General features: G+C 38.9%; 1 protein-coding gene across 3 annotated transcripts in view; it reads left to right on the top strand.

Moving 5' to 3' along the window:
- The window catches only part of GRM7 (glutamate metabotropic receptor 7), an 884,078-nt gene that overhangs the window by 577,127 nt on the left and 286,987 nt on the right, over positions 1 to 19,964 (top strand). For all 3 annotated transcript variants that reach the window (XM_049766263.1, XM_049766266.1, XM_049766264.1), the window contains exon 5: positions 12,131 to 12,271. In XM_049766263.1, coding sequence (XP_049622220.1) covers positions 12,131 to 12,271 — 141 coding nt within the window. The remainder of the gene's footprint in view (positions 1 to 12,130; positions 12,272 to 19,964) is intronic.

The following is a 19,964-nucleotide window of genomic DNA, read 5'->3' as shown; positions in this document are numbered from 1 at the left end:
TTTGTTTCTTCAAGTGCTTCTGTGACCACAGAATGTGTTCTTAAGAAACAACCCTGAGTGACTTCACAATACCAAACTCCACACTGGTTCAAATATTCAGTTCCAGAAAGTTCTCTCTTCCAAAAGCATTCACTTCAGTCAAATCTGTTTATCAATCAGAAGTTCATATGACAGAGCAATACATTACCCATTCATTTTTGATATTTTCTTCTTCTGTCTTTATCACTTCCTTTGTCTGAAAACTCTGCATCTTTCAAGACCCAACTCAGATGCCAAATTTGCTGGGGTTCAGAGAATTCAAGTGCCATCCCTAGGTATAGCCATACCGTTACCTAGAGTATTTCCTCTGTACTTTCTTATGACCATGTTTTCTTATTTTGTTTTACCAAATGTCTTTGCTTCAGTACCACTGACTCATCACGAGCTTTGAATCAGTTGTTCATTATCTTAATTTATAGATTAAACTATCAGGAGTCATGTGGGATTCTCCTAGAATGTTTTGAGGATTTAAGTAACATATTTTATACTCTTTTCCCAGCATAATTCTTTAATTTTTTTATTACGGATGTTTTATTTTTTTCCTTATCTATAGCAAAAGACTGGAAGTCCCCTGGTGTAGGTAGTCTATGACATGTTTTTGTCTCGCTCTAAGGGTTTCTTTTCAAATAAATTCTTCTATGATTTCATTGCATATAATGCATACTTGACTTGTATATGACAGCTTACAGTCCTCAGTGACTAAAAAGGGGCTTGTTTTCCTCTGGAGAATGTCACTGACCTAGATAGAAAACATGCGCTTTTGCTGTAACTGCCACAAAACTCAGTGTGTAGCTTGATCTTTAGCACAGTGGTTTTAACCTATCTACATAGGTGGGCCAGCACACATCTGCCCACAGGTAGTCAAAGTCCATAGCCACAGTGGATGCGGGCTACAGCCCAAATAATGCAGTTAGATAAATCTTGTTGTCCAAGGTAGGACCATAATTGTATAGTCTGAATAACAATTCTATTCTTCTGTTTCTGCTTTTTATGTGTTTACAGCATCGGAGTGAGGTACTCCTACCACTAGCACTCCACATGGAGAGATAAACAAGTGTGTTTAATCCAAGTAACAGAGAATTGAATTTGTACTGTAGTCACACCAATTACTTAGAAAAATAATTTAAAGAAAAAATACCATTGGTCATTGTGATAAACATTTTGAATGCATAGGTGGAATATCACTTTGTGACCCTCTCTTCTTCCAGAATCTGGTAATGTTTTGGGTAAAGTTTATAGCTTCTCAAGCTTCTAAATTGTCTTAATTTTGTTCAAATTATTTGTATATATTTTACTTCCATGCTCTCTCCTTTAAAATAAGATCTGTGTGGGAGTAGAGTGATAGCATAGCGGTAGGGCATGCCTTCCATGAAGATGCCCCGGAATGTACCTGGGTTCAATCCCAAGCATCCCATATGGTCCCCTGAGTTTTCCAGAAGCAATTTCTTAGTGCAGAGCCAGGAGTACCTTCTGAGCACCGCCAGTTGTTGCCTCAAAACCAAAAAATAAATCTGTAAAAAATAGTTTAGTAGATAGAGTGTGTGTCGTGCATGCAACCAACTTGAGTTTGATCCCTGGCACTAGATATGAACCCCCTGAGCCTGTCAGAAGTACTCTCCAGCACAGAACCAGGAGTAATCCTTGTGTAGTGTTGGTTGTGGCCCCAAACAAACAAAAAATAATATATGAAGTACCTCTGACCTATTCTCACATCAATACTGGTTACAATCTTAGAACCAATATTATACTTCCACTTGACAATTAATGGCAGAGTTGAAGACATGGAAGAATCTATTGTAAAGAAAAATAGAGATGGCTAAAGGAACCCAAGCACAAATCATGGTCCACAGCTTAGATTGTTACTGAGTAAGCCCTGTAAAAAAATACAAGAAACATTTTTACCCATTTCTATTTTCTCCTCTCATTGGTTTTCTCTCCCACATTAATTGGCTGTATCTTACTGCTCACTCTAGACAGCTGTTGGTACAACTTTTAAGTTTGTCTCTTTGCCCAGTACAGTCATCAGTCTAGTTTAAGGCTGCTGGAATTTAATTATTTGGGATCCCCAAGGAAGTGAATGTGGTTGACTCAGATTGGGGGTGGGTAGAGATGGAGCACACCCTGACTCTAGAAAACATTATGATTAGTCAGCAGTGAAAAGAATGGGGAAAATCTGAGAACAATAATATTTTTCCATTACACAGCTATTGAAAGTCTTCTACTTGCTAAATATATTGGTAATGTAGGGAGAAAAAGTAAAATAATATAGCATTTTCTCTAAAACTTGCTTTTTATAAAAATAAATTTATTTAAGTAAACATATTCATTTAATCTTGTTTCTGTATTCCTGAAAGTAGAGTATTTTCATTAACTACAAATAGCACATGTGGAAATAATTTATATCTAAGTAGCTTGTTTTAGAAGCTGTTTGTCTAGGGATCAAATAAGTCTGCAAGTTATATAGTCAGAATCAAACCTGAACATAATACGAAATGAGAGTTTCTTTTGTCATGAAATTATTAGATGATAGTTTAACATCAATTTAAGTTTTAAGATAATTTTGTCTTTCCATGTATATATATATATATATATATGTATATATGTATATATATATATATATATATATTCCCTTGGGAAATTCAAGTAGACTATGGTCACATTTTGGGAAACTGGGACTATTGATTTTCAATATTTTTTTATATTTTCTATTTATTTTCTCCTCAGGTTGATGTAACTCAAGCCTTCTCTTCCAAATGTAATTTTTTACCCAAATTGTAAGCAGATTCATGCAGTGCCTACATCTGTGATTAGGAAAAAAAATATATCATTTTGGTAAAATCCCCTGAGAGTTGTTATAGATCTTTGATTATATAAGTTTAGGTGTTGATCTCCTCGAAAATTTCTATCTACTGAGACATTTTTAGCGCGGAGCACAAAATGAAGATGGTAACCAGGCAACATGGTTCTTGTACAGTTATTAAAAATAAAATGTGAAGCTTGCACAATGCAGAATAATTTTCTGACAAGTTTGTCTGGCTTTCACTCTGGTGTTGGCTGGAAAAGTGGGTAGGTTTCATTTGCAGAAAGTCTCCGTTCTTTCAACGGGTTAAATATATTATTAGTTGGGAGGATTGATATTGTTTGGTAAATCATGAATGCACATGAGTTTAATCACAATCATTTACTGCGGTTCTGCAACGATTCTGCATAAAAATTGCATGTTGTCAGTGTTCATGGATTTATTGGAAACAGAACTCTGACCTAACTTTCATTAGATGATATCATCTTGAATAAACAGATACATATACTAAAAATAGCACAGCATTATAAAATTATAGAAAGCTTTATAAAGTAACATTTTCTGAGAGTGGCATTGGTATGCAATTATGATAATGTACTTCAGTTCTTCTGTGATGCTGCATAAGACAATCCCATATTATTCTCAAAACTAAGCAACAGTTGAGAGAGGATAGATAGCCTTGGTTAAAGGGCCTTATCTACTATGTTTCTGGTAGAATTTGAACCAACTCATGTGGGTGTGTGGCAAATGAGTCCAATTACATAATAGGCTGAAGTCAATGCTGCCTACTCAAGCATGCTTTTGAATAGTCTAGAAATACAAAACTGATGTCAAGGGCCATAGCAGAAGTTCTGAATTAATTGGTCTGGCTTAGAGTCCAGGCACCATTCTATTTTGTCTTTTGTTCCTCAATGCTTTCCATGTTCACTGCTAGCTTTACTAGCACTACATTAGATGGAAGGGAGGTGCATAAAAAAGAGGACTTTCACATTCCTGCACTCTGGAGTGAGTACTGCACCCCTATATCACTCCTCAAACACCCCAAACTACCCTCCTCTCTGACTCAACTTTTATGGAATGCCCAATTTCATTACTCCATCGGGAAACTTCCAAGCTGCTTTTCAGTTATGGGCTTTGATTTCCTCTGATCATCTCCAGCTCAGAAAGCAGGCCAACAATTCCTTTGGGTTTTTCTTCCTGGGTGCTGAGAAAGTAAAAGAAGCCAAAATAAGGCCTGAGCTCTTAGTTTGGTAGTCAAAAAAAGAGAATATTAGTATTCAAATCCTTCTTAAAGGACATTTTTAGAAAGGAGACAAAGGATCTATTTGAATCCTTCTGAGAACAAGGACAGAAGTTCTCAGACAGTAGACATTTTAGAGTTTGGTACCAGGAGGTACTATCTATGGAATCAAGGGGGGAATGCCCCTCTCAACCTTGTCTTTCTCTATAACCAATAAATCTGGACACTCTAATAGGAAATCACACAAAATCTTTTGAAGTTAGGTGTAGACATAAACAGAAATCTCCAAAGATAGTGTCTCTTTTTAAGGTTTGTTGACTTGAAAAAGACTGGACACTCTAGAGACTACAATATTTGGGAGATGTTTATACATGCTTGCTTGAAATATTTTATTATAGTTTGTTTTTTAATTTTTCAACCACACTTGGCTATGCTCAATTGTTAGGGAGAGGTTTTTAACAGGACTGTACAAAACACAAATTGGGCGAAGGTAGGGGTTTGAGCTAAGAGGGAGGGTTATATAAGTAGAAGAACAAAAGTCTTCCAACTTAATTGCACCAAAGTACATCCTGTCGTACAAGTCTTAGAAATCACCCAGGCCTCCATTGCTTGCTCCTTCAGTCAGATTTCCCCAATATGTTCACTAGAGGCCTGGTATCTTTGTCATCTCTCCAGCCCACCTACTTTTCTCAGCTGCCCCCAAATATCATCTGGTCAGGCACTTAGCTCAGATGGCTTCAGAGACATAGGGTAACAGTGGATACATGACTGCTGAAATGGCTCCTAGAACTGTTTACACTTCCTAGAGGAAAGGAACCTACATTTAAGCAGTAAAGTTAAGACATTAATAGACATAACTTAAAAAATAAATGAGATAGCACAATGCCTTGCACGCAGACAATCTGAGACAGATTCAAGTTCAATTCCCAGCACCCCATATGATCTCCCAAGCCGGACGGGAGTGATTTCTGAGCTCAGAGCCAGGAGTGACCCTTGCGCACAGTTTAGTCCCCAACCAAACAAATAAACACACAATCTGTGTATCTCCATTTGTAAATATAGATGTAACTAGCCTCATTTTATAGATTAGAAAATGAATGTGCCTTTAACTCATTTAGAATGGGTAAAGAAAAAGAAAAAGGGAGAAGAGAATAAAATGAAAAAGCAAACTAAAGTACAGTACAAGAACAAAGTGTGAAAATTAAGAATTCGAGTGGTACTCTTAGCATGCAGTAAATTTTTACTTATTAAATCCAAACTTCCCTACATGTCCTTGTCCCCTGGTGTTTGCTGGTGTGCCTTTTCTTTGGCTAGAACTAGCTTCATACTCTGCACCATTCCCAGAATTTCATACTCATGAAAATAGGTGAAGGAACATTTGTCATCCTCATAGAGGAAGAGGCTCGGACATGAGGGACATTTGATCTAGGCATTGTTCTCTTGAGTGACAGAGCTAGGAACCAACCCTTTTACTTACAAACATTTAAACTCTCAGCTTAATATGTGCTTTGTATACCAACATGCATTCCCATATAAGTGCATTCTGATTACATAAAAATGTCTTTCTATTTCCCAGGCAGTTTAAAAGAGTGAAAAATGCCAAGCAGTCCAGCATTATATAACATGTTATGGCCCTTTGGAGACATTTTTGTGGAATAATATTGCAAACATTATTTCCCCTCTCTCATCCATAAACTCTCCCCCATGAGGCTTCTGTTCTTTGTGGGATAATTTTCATTGCAATAATTCTTATTTGTTTCCTCAAAAGTAATGACTGGTTTCCACCATTCTTCTCAGCAGACAACGCCAGAAAACCTGGGAATGCTCTAAGTGAGAGCCCAGATTTGTCCCACTAGATCATTCATGGACTCCTTGCCAAACTGATTTGCATGCTTCCAACTTCAGCGTTCACTGATATGTGATTCACAAAAATTAAGAAGAGAGGATATGCGGCTTACACTTTCTGTGCATCTGAACCCCAACTCTGTGATAGCAGGGCTCCAACTGGGAACTGGCCGCTCCTAGCACTGCCCAACAGTTCAATGGCCATTGTGGCTGCAGTGAACTGGGAGATCATCCAGCTAGAGAGAACCTCACGCCAATGACTGAAGTCCCCAGTTGAATTCATGCAATCTCAGATCCCATGCTGTGATCCCAAATCCTAATATGGTTCAAACCTTGTGGTGCTTCTCATGTTCCTTATGGGCTGATGTAATGTTGAATGCCAATGTTGGGATACAATTTGACCATGTTCTAAGCATCCCATTAGCAGTTGTATATGTCAAAAGTATTGTGTTCAGCTTACATGACATTTCTTGTGCAGTCATGTTAGTCTGGACCTTCTATGTTAGCAGGCCTTTGATCTTTTTCTTGGTCTGAGATTCAACTTGTCCAGGTATAAACAATTTTAAGTCTTTTGTAATAATATCTCAAATGAGTTTGCCTTCTCCATATTTTTTATCAACACTCTGAAACACTCATGTGTCTTTGGTCTTTTTTTTATTTTCCCAGAGTTCTCCTGGTTTCACATTCTACCCCTGTCTCTTACCTTCCCGCTAACATACATACAAAGATATAAACTTTAAAAATCACTTCATCCCTTTTTAGAGGGAAAAAACTATATATATTTTTTGGTGTTTGGGCCACACTCAGCAGCACTCAGGGTGCTGTGCTCTGTGCTCAGAAATCACTCCTGGTATTTTCAAGGTACCATAAGGGATGCCGGGGATTGAACCCAGGTCTGTCCCAGGTCAGCAGCATGCAAGGCAAATGTGCTCTGACTGTGTTATCACTCCAGCCAGCTAATTTTTTTCTTTCCTGAAATTACATACAATTTTCCCATTAATTTCAAGACAATTGATCTCGGAGATCAATCCCTAAAAGGGGGGGGGTGTCTGTCATTTTTAAAAGCAATGGGTTCTCTGAATTAGAAATTCCTGTATCACATTCTCACCACCAGTGTCCCCCATCTTCCTTGTCCACCCTTTGGCTGTCTTCCAGACAGGCATTCTACTTCTTTCACTCATTAACACTGTCCTGATAGTTGTTAGTGTAGTTATTTCTCTAACTGTGCTCACCAGTTCCCAGTTTAACCACCGTTCTGAAGGTATGTGACACAGTTCTTCAGTTTGATGTCCCACAAACCCAATTTTTATTTTACTGTCTATAGTCACATAACTAAATGGGTCATGGAAAAAAATAAAAATGGCAACCATCTCTGATTTCAAAATATAGCTGTCAAGAAACCAAGGTGTTTCTAGTTGTGTTGGCCAGGCTGAAATTCTCAAGATTAAAGCTGTACTAAATGAAATAAAATATTTCAGAATACCTTCAGAGGCTTTTATTTCTGCCTTCTCCTGTGCCATCCACATGATGTGAAGAGCTCTCTCATTGTTCTTGTTGTGTGTGTGAGAGAGAAAAAGAGAGAGACCTTAAGACAGTAAGCTGTTCTCTGAGACCAATAAAACCCCCTAACAACCTGTTCCTTTACTCATCTGAGCCTGGTAGACAGTTGAACTCACAGCCCTATTCACAACCTTTTGACTTCATTCCAAAGTCACTTCCCATCACAGTGCTTTGTGAATGATATAAAGGTGACTTAATGACCTTCAGGAATATGAAGTTAGCCTATCAGTTAAAGGGACAAAGAGTTTTGAAGCAATCGCTGAAACCTGCTGATCAATAGGAGTTGTTTGAGTTTTATTTATTTATTTTTAGTTGTTGAGTTACACCAGGCATTTGCTCAGGGTTAAATTGTGACTTATCAGAAATCACTCGAGGCAGCATGTGGGGTACTTGGGATTGAACCCATGTCAGCCTCTTGCCAGGCAAGAAACCTTCGAACTGTTCTATCTCTGACTGGACTATCTCTCTGGCCCTGGCTTTTTGTTTTTTGTTGTTTTGTTTTGTTGAGTTACTGGATAAATTTGTCCAGAGATTTCTGCTCACTCTGCCTCCAAGGAAGCATTTGCTTCTGACGGCGTGGAGAGTAATTTCTGAAATTAAATGCATCTGTCAGACAACTGGAATGATCTACTACTGACAATCCCACCTGCTCCACATCAAAGCCAAGTGCTTAAATGCTCTGAGTCTGCTTTATGTGATCCCAAACCCTCGTCTTTGTATGTCTGTTTTCATTCATAAACTGACTTAGCTCTCTGCCTTTATTCTTTAACAGGGTGGATTTTATTCTGAGCTCTAGTAGAAATGCAGAGAAAGTCTGGATTTTGTCTGAAGACACACACACACATACAAACACACTTTTCCCCTCATTTTGCATTATGGCTTCTTCTCATTTCTTTTCTACTTTTTTAAAATTCATGTATTTATTTTTGGTTTGGGGGTCACATCCAGCAGTGCTCAGGGGTGACTCCTGGCTCTGTGTTCAGAAATTGCTCCAGGCAGGCATGGTGGACCATGTGGGATGCTGGGATTTGAACTAGGATCTATCCTGGGTTGGCTGCTGGCAATACAACCACCCTACCACTGTGCTATCTCTCTGCCCCTAGATATTCTCATATCTGCTTCTGCCCCTGATGTTGTTCTACTTGGATATTGTATTTGAACATGTGACATAGATACTTTCTTAAGAAGACAGAAATCATCAGAGGCTCCAGAGAGGAATCACAGTCGTGATTTTGGGGTGAGAGGCCTGGTAATCACAACCCTAGGAAAATCACAACTTTATTTCATCTCATGCCAGGAACTCCTATCCATAAACAACGCAGTGTAGTGATGGTACACACCTGAGGGCTGTAAAAAACACCCCAGCAACTGTCATTACCATCGTTTGGGCATGGTCTCTTGATTGTGAAGCAACCTATGAGCAGTCACTTTATCCTGTGTGTGTGGCATTGTGCAAAGAAGGTCCAGCAAACCAAAATTTGCCCATTCCAGGTACAAAAGGAAAAAGTGAATGGCTTGGTCTTAGGGGAAGTAGATGCCCCTTGGCAGAGCTCAAGACCTCTAGGCCTCCCCACAAGCACTCAGAGAGGTCTTCCCATTTCCATAGTCTAGGGCTAGGCAGTGGCTCTGAAACTCTGGTTCTGGTCATTTGGAAGGAGAGTCCTAATGCGTCCTCACACCCCACAAAACCCACTTGAAAGGAGAGATGCAAAGCAACAGCAAAAAATTCAGCAGCACAGCAGAAATCCTCTGTGCTCAGTCAGCCTGAGAAGAGAGAAGCAAGAATTCAGACTGAAGTTGCCTAACCCACCTATCCACCCACTACTTAGTTCTGATTCATTCTGGCTTCCCTAGAAATTTACCTGGGCCCCATGAACCTGGTAGGGAGCCTTTTTCTCTACTCTGCCTGTGTCTGCAAGTCCACCTGAGTTTGATGAAAGGTGCATTATGGATCCATCTGGGGTTCATCAGGAACGATGAACATGGGGGTGGGATTCCAAACACCCTCTCCTGGCTCAGAGGTGAAGGAATGAGTTTCTTCTGGAGAAGAGCTGCAAAGTGAGAGTGCTGTCAAAATGGGGTGTGTCTAGCTGGGGTGATCTCTTCTCCTAGCCTGCCTCCCCAAACAGAGCATCCCCTTTCCCTCTGTATCTTATTGCTTCTCCGGCCCCAAAGATGGAGCTTCCTGGAGTCCCTGCCTTCCTTTTAAGTCTCAGCTCCTAATCTGCAACTCAATAAGCACCTACTCATTCTCTAAGTCGAGTTGAAGTTCAGCCCTAAGAATTATAGGGAATGATTTGTTTCTTGGTCTCCTTTGTTTCCTCTGAAAGAACCCGGATATATTAGACACTTGGGGTGGACATGGGGAGCACAGAGTTCTGGAATATTTTTGCAGCTGGAGGCCACACCACTGAATCCTACAACCTACCTCTCTGAATCTTACACTAGGGCTGGTTATGGTTAAGAGTTAAATCTCCCCTGAATTGCCACGCATGCTTTACTAAGAGACAGCACTTGGCATCTTCTCTCAGAGTGCAAGAGGACCCCTTTCTAACTGAGTACATAGCTTCACCCCCCCAAAGCCAGGAAAGGACACAAACTAGAGAAGAAGAACAAGGAAACTCAGATGGCCAGTTTTGGCCCCACAACAGCTCCCACCTGTTCCAATATCTCGGTCACTTTATATGTTTGGAATGAGACAAAGATTGTGAGAAAAGTGCCTCATCTCCAGTGGAATACAGGGTTATGTATGTGCCCAGCCTGCTGTTGTGCCAATGGCTGTGCAAAAAGACACATTCTTCTCCCCCATGGCTTACCCTTCACAAAGGAGGAGCTTGAGAAACTATTAGAACTTCAGTAGGTGATTGGAGAAGAGGGTTCATGGCCAACCTCACTCTGGCTGTATTCAAAGTGTAGGGAGATAAGATGGTCTCTGAGTCATTGAAGATAGAGGCTGTTGGGGCAAGGCTGACTTCTGAGTAAAGACTCCCATCTTGACCCCCCATGGGAAATTGCTCTGAATGGTAGAATGTCTTTAGTATGTGTCCCTAAAATTCCAGCAGTATAACTGGCCAGATTTTCTTCTGTCTTATGTACCTACAAGTTTGTTATGTGTTTACATGAGGGTGTGGTGCTGAGAGTGAGGAGGGAACATATTCTCCCCTCCTCAGTTTCTAAGGACCATATCAATTATTTTATAGAGTAAGTAGAGAATATTTTTGAATACTGGGCTGGAGCGATAGTGTAAGGAGCTTTCTTTGCATAGCAGCAATCTAGGTTCTATTCCTGGCACCCCATAGGGTCCCCTGAACCCCACTAGAAATGATCCTTCTATAGAGAGCCAGAAGTAAGTCCTAAGTAATTGTGGGTATGGCCCTGAAATTGAAATAAATGAAGAAAAATTACTATTAATTATTTGATAATTAATACCAATGAACTAAATAATAGTTTAGAGTCCTCACTCAGTGGTAGTCAGAGGTTACTTCTTGTTCTGTGCTTAGAGATCATGATGGTGGGGTTCTGGGGGAGCTTCTAGGGTACTGGAAATTAGATCCAGTCAGTAATGCAGAAGGCACATTCCATCTTCACTGTACTATCATTCCAGCCTGGAAGAAGAAAAATTTTGAGTGCATTTAAATAATTTCTTATATTAAACTCTGACGATTTCTCAATGCTCCAGACTGGGGACAGAGAGAAGTAAGAAATGCAGATACCTGCCTCATACATATAGGAAATGACTGAATGTTATGTGTTAACTTGCTTTTGTTTATGTGTTACTGAGTTAAGAAGGGCTGTGTTTAAACACGCTCATGGTCTGGAATACCACCCTTTCTATGGTCCCAGGGCTTCAGGTCAATCTAGAGATAGCCCAAAGGGGTAGCCTCTGTGTTCTGCACACTAGCCCCTCACAACAATGTCCACCTTATATTTCTCAGGGATTGCCTTGAGTGTCCATTCACATAAAACTGTTTACCTCTGAGTTGTACATGCTAAAATGTACTTTGCTTTAACCACATAGTTGCATGCTAAACTGAGCTTGAATGGAAAAAATGAATAGCGCATAGATTGTTCAGAGCTGTACTGTTCAATTTCTTTCTTCTAAAACTCCTTTCTCGGGCCTGGAGAGATAGCATGGCGGTGTTTGCCTTGCAAGCAGCCGATCCAGGACCAAAGGTGGTTGGTTCAAATCCCGGTGTCCCATATGGTCACCCGTGCCTGCCAGGAGCTATTTCTGAGCAGACAGCCAGGAGTAACCCCTGAGCATCGCCGGTTGTGGCCTAAAAACCAATATATATATTGTATATATATACATCTGTGTGAAGCTCAGATTCTGAGCTGGAACAGACCCTGAGTCCTCGGTTACCATCTTAATGATGAGAATGTAGTGACGCATGATATGTGGAGACACAGTGTCTTCTAGTAGCTACTGAAGAGTTCATGGAGATGATGTCAATTGTCAGCAAATGACACATCTGCTTGGCAGACTGAGTGGGGAATTTAGTCAGAAGTTGCCTTTGTCTATTTCTCTTGGTTCATTTTTTGATCGGCACAAAACATCTGGTAGAGTCCAGACAATCCTCTCACTGGATGTTTTATTTCCTGGCAGGGAACCGTGAATAGTGACCTTTACCTTTAACTTTGTTTAGGGTTTGACGCCTACTTTACATCTCGAACCCTTGAGAACAACCGAAGAAACGTCTGGTTTGCCGAATACTGGGAGGAAAACTTCAACTGCAAGCTGACAATTAGTGGGTCAAAGAAAGAAGACACAGATCGCAAATGTACAGGTAATTGTGTTCTCCTTGCCCTTCTCCTGTGACTCTCCATGATCAGCATTGAAACTTCAGCCTCGCTGACAGAAGGAATCTTGGCTGGAGACAAATTGAAAAAGTAAATTGAATTTTACTAGATTGTTCAGAAAATAGAACAGGCAGAGAATGTTTTACAGGACAAGAGAAGCACAGACTAGAACATACTCTTGGCTGACCGTCCTTCTAGCTGACATTCACATTGATTCTCTGAATTTAGAAGAAGTCGTGCCACTTTGAATCACTAGCTGATAAATATTAGTTTACGTTACAGCCAAGATTTTGAAGTCATTTTCACACAGGTAGAAATCTTTAACAGGCCCACGCTCAGCACTGAATTTTACTGTTTCTTTGAGAGTATGCTTTGTAGATAGAAAAAGACTACTAAAGTTTAGAATAATAAGAATTCCGAATGGTTTTTATAACATTCACAAGTCCAGGCCACTTGTTTTCTAGATAGCCATTAAAATACAAGGCCTCCTGTGCAACCTTGAAGAAGCATTCTAAATGAAAAAGCATGTGTCTGTGGCATATATGAAAATTACTTAAGAGGACAAAAGGTCCCCTTCATGGGTTCATTCACTGATATTTACTACGCAACGTATCTTGATGAGCACCAGAGATCATAGCCAAATGAGTAGAATTCTATTTTCATCTGCTTCTACCTTACTTGGGGGGAAATCAACATTATTTCAATGTTTTCTCTCAACATATTTATACGACACACAATAAAACTATTTTAGAAGTATTAGTGCATATTCCAAAGAAAATTCACTGATAGCAAAGGCAAAACTCTATCAATGTTTCCTCCTTGAGGTATGAGTAGCCATTGACTGATGAGGGGTAAGAAGCCATGGATTGGAGAATTTAACATAATTGTTTATAACAACAGGCAGTATGAGATCTCTGAGGCTGTGAGGAGTGTGAAAGAACTAGAGGTTAAAGTGGATGAATGAGTGATGTTGCGAGGCACATTAAGCCTTGGTTGGGCTAGATATTAACACAGTCTCTATCCTAAATACCAGAAATATGGAAAAGATTATACAAAATAGGCTCTATTTTCTCACTCCCCAAAGTTTCATAATCAGAGTTCCTTGAGTCTATATGTCAGCAGCTACAACATTTTCAAAGAGGACCTTGACAGTCCCCAAAACTTTCTTGAAGTGATAAACAAAAGTTATGCATTGCATCTAACTTTTTACTTGCAACAATGTCCTTTGACTATTACAGGTTAGACACCTATTTGACAAATTCTAATTCATTGCAAGAAAATGCCTTTAAGATCATGTCAGGTGGAAGCATGTTTTCATTTCAATTTATCAAGAAGTTATTTTTGTGAAAATAAATGACATGATATATGAATGGGAGGATATACATAGGTATTTATATAGAATCATAAACAAAAAGCAAGTGATGCTATAAGTGGAAGTGCAGCTAAGCTAACTATGATGACCAATTAACCACTTTCTCTAAGATATGAAGCATAGCAGCAATTTTTTTAGATGTGTCCCAAGAATATTATTTAGGAAAAGAAAATAGTTCAATGTTGACTGAACCTCAATGACAGAAAGCTTTCAGGTGGAAACTGAAAAAATTAGTTTGACATCTGGATAATTTGTCTTTGTGACAAGGGACATTCAAATGTACTAGAAGAATCTATATGATTGATGACATTGCTTGGATTCTTTCTGACACATGGCATTCAATAGACTAACTGAAGAGTTGAATAGAGAATTTCATGGTTATTAAGATTGTTCCATGTCAAGTAAGACCCTGGACTCTTATATACTCCAATACAGGCTATTTTACCTCTGTCACATTTCAGTAGTATATAGACTTACCAAAACAAGTCTACTTATTACACAAACCAACATCTTCCAGAAATAGAGGTCAGGCTTCATTATATTTTAATTCAGCCATTACAACTGATTGTGGCAAAGAAACAAAAATAGAAACAACTCAACTCAAAGATCAATATAAACAAAAATTGGCTAAAGTTTGGACCCGTGAAAACTCTGCAGTGCTCAATTTGGTACATTTATATTAGCTGTAACTCTAAATAACAGTAATTAGAAAGACTTTTGTTGTTGTTTTCTGGGTCACACCCGGCAGTGCTCAGGGGTTACTCCTAACTATATGCTCTGAAATCGCTCCTGGCAGGTTCAGGGACCATGTGGGATGCCGGGATTCGAACCACAGATCTTATGCTTGCAAGGCAAACGCCTTACCTCCATGCTATCTCTCCGGCCCCAGAAAGATTTTTTTTTTTTATTTTTCCCTCCCTTTTATATTTTTTGTTTCTGAACCACAGTTGAGTAGAGTTCAGGACTGCTCTGGGGATCAATGCAATGCCAGAGATCAAGCGAAGGTTGGCAGCATGCAAGAAAAGTTTCTCGAGTTCCTCAGTTTCTTCTATTTATTTCAATTTTTTAAGAAAAGGTTTCTTTTAATAACCCGTGAATGTCTTTAATGGCAAATGCTAAATTACCTGTGGCCCCACTTTAGTTATATATTTGCTCCTATCCATTCCTTCTTTGCCATACAATTATAGGAAAATGCAGTAGCTATGGGGGAGTCCTGTCTTGTCACAGAATGGAAGCTGCATGCCTAGAAAAAAATATTTTCCTCTCCTGAATTCTCTTCTTCCAGATACAGGTAAATTTGTACTTGGCTTTGAAAATATTCCTCTGGGCATTCTAGTGAAATTCTGGAGATTTATGTGTCCAACTTGGAAATGAACAAATGAGAAAACTGAGCCTGTGAGATCTGATCTAGTAGAGAGAAAGGAGGCATGAAGGCAAAAGTTAGTGATTACTTTGTATTTGTGAAACACTGAAAAATAGCAGAAAAACTACACAATCATGAGGAAAAGTTATGCATGATAGAAGGGAAGCTGGCTTGAAGGTTCCCCAGTTTTACCACTACAGGCTGCGGGTTTGGTGGTGTAAAGGGGAAAGATTCAGAGGTACCCTAGAGCTCTAGGAAACAGCAGGCCATCCCCCACTTCAACTTGGCTCCATGACTAATTTTTGCTAATGAATATGCTGTATTAAACACTTATGTCAAGGATCAGGCATATGTTAAAGTGCCATCTTGCCCAGGCTGTGTAGTGCCTGTGGTAATAATCAGAGATTCATTATATATTTGCTCCAACTAGGCTATTCATGAAGCAGTTGTCTAGCCAAATAAGATTGGAGGATGAGACAAGGAACTCTGATTACATGTAGATAACAGGTGGAGGGGATCAGGAAATAGCAGAGACTTTTAAATCACAAGATCATCAGGGGTGATAGAAGAAAGAATATTGATTGGGGGAAGAAATATTAACTTGAAATAAAGTAAATTTTAAATATATAATTACTTACGGCTAAGTACACTTAGATTCTCATAGACACCTGAACAGAAATATTATCCTTTCTCTTATGCACTCAATGTCTCCTAACAAGGAAAACTATCATGTATTTTAGAATTTAAAAACATTCCAAATTACATGGGTCCTTTGTTTTAACATCTACCAACCTTCTTCTGCCTCAGTTGGCAGTCTGACTCTTTTTGCTGACAGCTAACCATTAGTGGGACTCGTCCCAATCCTATAGACCCTCCTCTGTCTTTCATCAAGAGCTCTGCTAAGAATATTTCTTTGAGTGTTTTATGCTTTCATGGCAAACACAGGCTATTTGGGCAAGTGTTGATGTGATTTATACTCCTTCCTAGGAGAAGTGTTTTCTCTTGGAGATAATATTGGTGACAAAAAATATAGGATGACCCACTGGACAGCTCACTGCAGACTGTTTGCCATTTGTGGGCTAAGAGATCAAAGGTGATGATTTTTATATTATATTGAAAGAGGCGCAATTTGTGTCCAGGGGAAATCCCTGAATACCCCTTGGAGACTTAAACATGGTTTAATCTCCTAAGGCTTTTCCTTACCTATAAATCATGAATGTTAAAACTTACATCTTTTCTCATGTTGTTAGCATTCAATAATGTGATGATAACTTGATCCCATTAAATAGAACTAATAACTCAGTAATGGTTTTGATCATTGCCATTCTAACTGAATGAGTCCAGGTTTTACAAAGATCCCATTGTTTTAAGTCAGTCAAAAGAAAATTTAGAATGAATTCTTATGAAGGTCATACCATGGTGGTGTTCTAGTTAGATTGGGGGCAGAGGTCACACTCTGTAAGGATACTTGGGTTGGCAGTTTGGGACTCTTGGTTCAGTGCCCAGGGCTACCAGGAATAACTCTATGAGTGCTAAGGGATTCATGCAGTATCAGGACTCAAACTGAAAACTTGCCCCATGCTAGACATGAGTTCTGTCATATGAGCTATTTCCTCAACCCCTATTTATCATCTCTGAGCAGGAAAATAAAACCAAATATTTCAATACTTATCATAATATAGGGTGAAGTGTTTTGATCTGAAGTAAACACCACAAGTTGATATACTGATTTATCTAAAGGTCTGTGGAGAAGCAGTATGTATCATACATAAAGAACTCCCAATACTAGGCTACAGAGCATCCCAATCAATTCAACCCAACTCAAATTCTGTCACTTTTTCCAAGAGGAACTTGGTGCTGCTGAGATGACTAACTCCTCCAGTTCTTTGCTACCAAACCCATCTGCAAAACTCAGGAGTTTCCCAAAATCTGAAACTTTGGCCTTGGGCAATCAAAAAACATGATATTCTGTCACACCTAACAGCTTATATGGAGCATTTATCTAACATTTCTGCTCTGCTAAATGTCACCCGGTAGCTCTTGATTCATTGGCTTTGTTTACTTACCAAAAAGAAAGAACATGATATTTGCAAATCCATAGTGGCACAAAGGGATGATTTGGTTTCCAGAGACCTTGTTTCCTTTGACATGACAGAGAATGAACAAATTGGTGACATTTTAGGATTACCAAACCACTAAGTTCTGTTGCAAATACTTTCCAATGGTGCAGTAAGCAAATTCCATTTGGATTTGAGTTTCTAATCAGCTTCTGTTTACTCTGGAAAGATACCAGAAGCTAAAGAGCAACTCTCAGGAGAAGTCTACTGCCTAGAAGGTCAAATTCCTTAAGCTGTACTTTCCTTTCACACTTCACTACTCAAAGCTAATAGTTAAGTACGAATCTTTCTTGGTGCAACCCCCAAAAAAGCCATTTCTGATAAGAAATGGTATTAGTGAGTAGATTTTCTATTTTTCAAGCCATTTTATTCTCACCTGGGACCCAGGCCTATCAGAGGATTAACAGGATTCTCAAGGCAAAGGAATTAGAATTCAGCCAGCAAAGTACTTTGCGAATCTATGTGCTTTCAGAATTTATGACCATGATAATGAGTTTCCTTTCTTTTTATTGTTCAATTCTGAATTGACCTTTAATTATTATATATATGTTATATGGTGGAACCCAATTTATTCAGCATGGGAGAGGAGCCCACATCAAAATGTAACAAATAAAGACTAACCCTTTGCAGGTCTAGGCCTTGCTGAAGTCATTTTGGTGGGAATTAGTGTAAAAAGGCCATTTTTTACTATTGTTTTTATTAAAGAGTGGATACAGATTAATTATATGTAAGGTATATGGGACACCCATTATGTACTAATAGGAGATGTGTTACATTTTTTGATTCTCTCATCTCCAAATATCAACATCTTGGTTGACATTTCTCTGGTTGATATCACCAGCCTCGAATTATTACCCACATCCTCCTAAAATACTTATTTATATATGCATGCAGTTTTATTTATATGCTTCTTAAAAGGAATGCTTAAAGTAGCAAGTATTTCATACTCCTTGCAGAAAGACTACTGCATATGACTATTTAATGTATTTTATAGTAATGGTTGGGTTTACCAATAAAATTCAGCTACAAAATTTCTACATCTGTGCATGATGTAGATGTTGCCAAATAAAAATGGTCTTAATGTCACTTCTGGAGTCTTTATTGTATTTTAAAAAACCTGTATGAATTATTTTTAAGAGAAAGAATATGAATTCAAAACTTCCTTCCATGGCATATATTAGCTCAATAGATTTTGGGTTTCCATATGGAATAATATCCAAACTATCATATTTGTACCATAACTATATTAACTATATGTGAATTTTGTGGCTTTGATTTCAATAGATATAAATAGGAAAGTTTATGTTCCTATATTTTAAAATTGATTTAAAAATTCCCCTTGTGGGCCCGGAGAGATAGCACAGCGGCGTTTGCCTTGCAAGCAGCCGATCCAGGACCAAAGGTGGTTGGTTCAAATCCTGGTGTCCCATATGGTTCCCCCGTGCCTGCCAGGAGCTATTTCTGAGCAGACAGCCAGGAGTAACCCCTGAGCACCGCTGGGTGTGGCCCAAAAACCAAAAAAAATTAAAAAATAAAAAATAAAAATAAAAATTCCCCTTGTAAAAGACATTCAGAACAGAAAGCTCGATTGACTCAGCTATTCCACTCCTAGGGATATACCCTAGAAACACAAGAATACAATACAAAAACCCCTTCCTCACACCTATATTTATTGCAGCACTATTCACAGTAGTCAGGCTCTGGAAACAACCAAGATGCCCTCAACAGATGAATGGCTAAAGAAACTGTGGTACATATACACAATGGAATATTATGCAGCCATTAGGAGAGATGAAGTCATGAAATTTTCCTATACATGGATGTACATGGAGTCTATCATGCTGAGTGAAATAAGTCAGAGGGAGAGAGAGACACAGAATAGTCTCACTCATCTATGGGTTTTAAGAAAAATAAAAGTCATTTTTGCAACAATCCTCAGAGACAATGAGAGGAGGGCTGGAACTTCCAGCTCACTTCATGAAGCTCACCACAAAGAGTGGTGAGTGCAGTTAGAGAAATAACTACACAGAGAACTACCACAATCATGTGAATGAATGAGGGAACTGGAAAGCCTGTCTGGAGTACAGGTGTGGGTGGGGTGGGATGGAGGGATATTTGGGGCATTGGTGGTGGGAATGTTGCACTGGTGAAGGGGGTGTTCTTTACATGACTGAAACCTAATCACAATCATATTTGAAATTAAGATGTTTAAATAAAGAAAAATTATAATAATTTGGGTCCCATTCCATGTAAATAAATGTATTATGATCATTTATGTCAATTATGTGATACATGGTCTTTAAATAAAGTAATTTATATTAGAAAACGTATAGTAACACATATAAGGAATAAATGCCTACCATGTAAATACCTTAAAAAATGGTTGTGGGAATGTTGCACTGGTGAAGGGGGTATTCTGTTTATGACTGAAGCCCAACTACAAACATGCTTGTAATCATGATGCTTAAATAAAGATTTATTAAAAAAAAAAACACAGAAGGGCCCCTTTCTCCTGTGGGCAATTTATCTACTGACACTGACATCTGATATTCAATTGAGTCAACTGAGAATAATAAGCAAAAGACACCACCAAGTCATTGCTGGAGCTAATAATTGATGGAGTCTTTTCTGTGGCTACTAAAAAATATTTGAATTGTGTTTTTTCTCTTTACTTGGCTTCTCTGATGTTGTGCAAGGACCTATCTGGTCTCCTGGGAGCCCCTCACTTGCCTGGTAGATGCAAGGGACTCAGCCACACTAGTACTTTGCAGACTGGATACCTCTTCTCTGTAACTGGGACATCTTCCCCTTCCTTCTTCCTGTCAGGA

The sequence above is a fragment of the Suncus etruscus genome, chromosome 20 (genome assembly GCF_024139225.1).
Source record: "Suncus etruscus isolate mSunEtr1 chromosome 20, mSunEtr1.pri.cur, whole genome shotgun sequence".
NCBI classification, from domain to species: domain Eukaryota; kingdom Metazoa; phylum Chordata; class Mammalia; order Eulipotyphla; family Soricidae; genus Suncus; species Suncus etruscus.
Note: the sequence above shows the minus strand (reverse complement) of the source record. Positions and strands in the feature narration are given on the sequence as shown.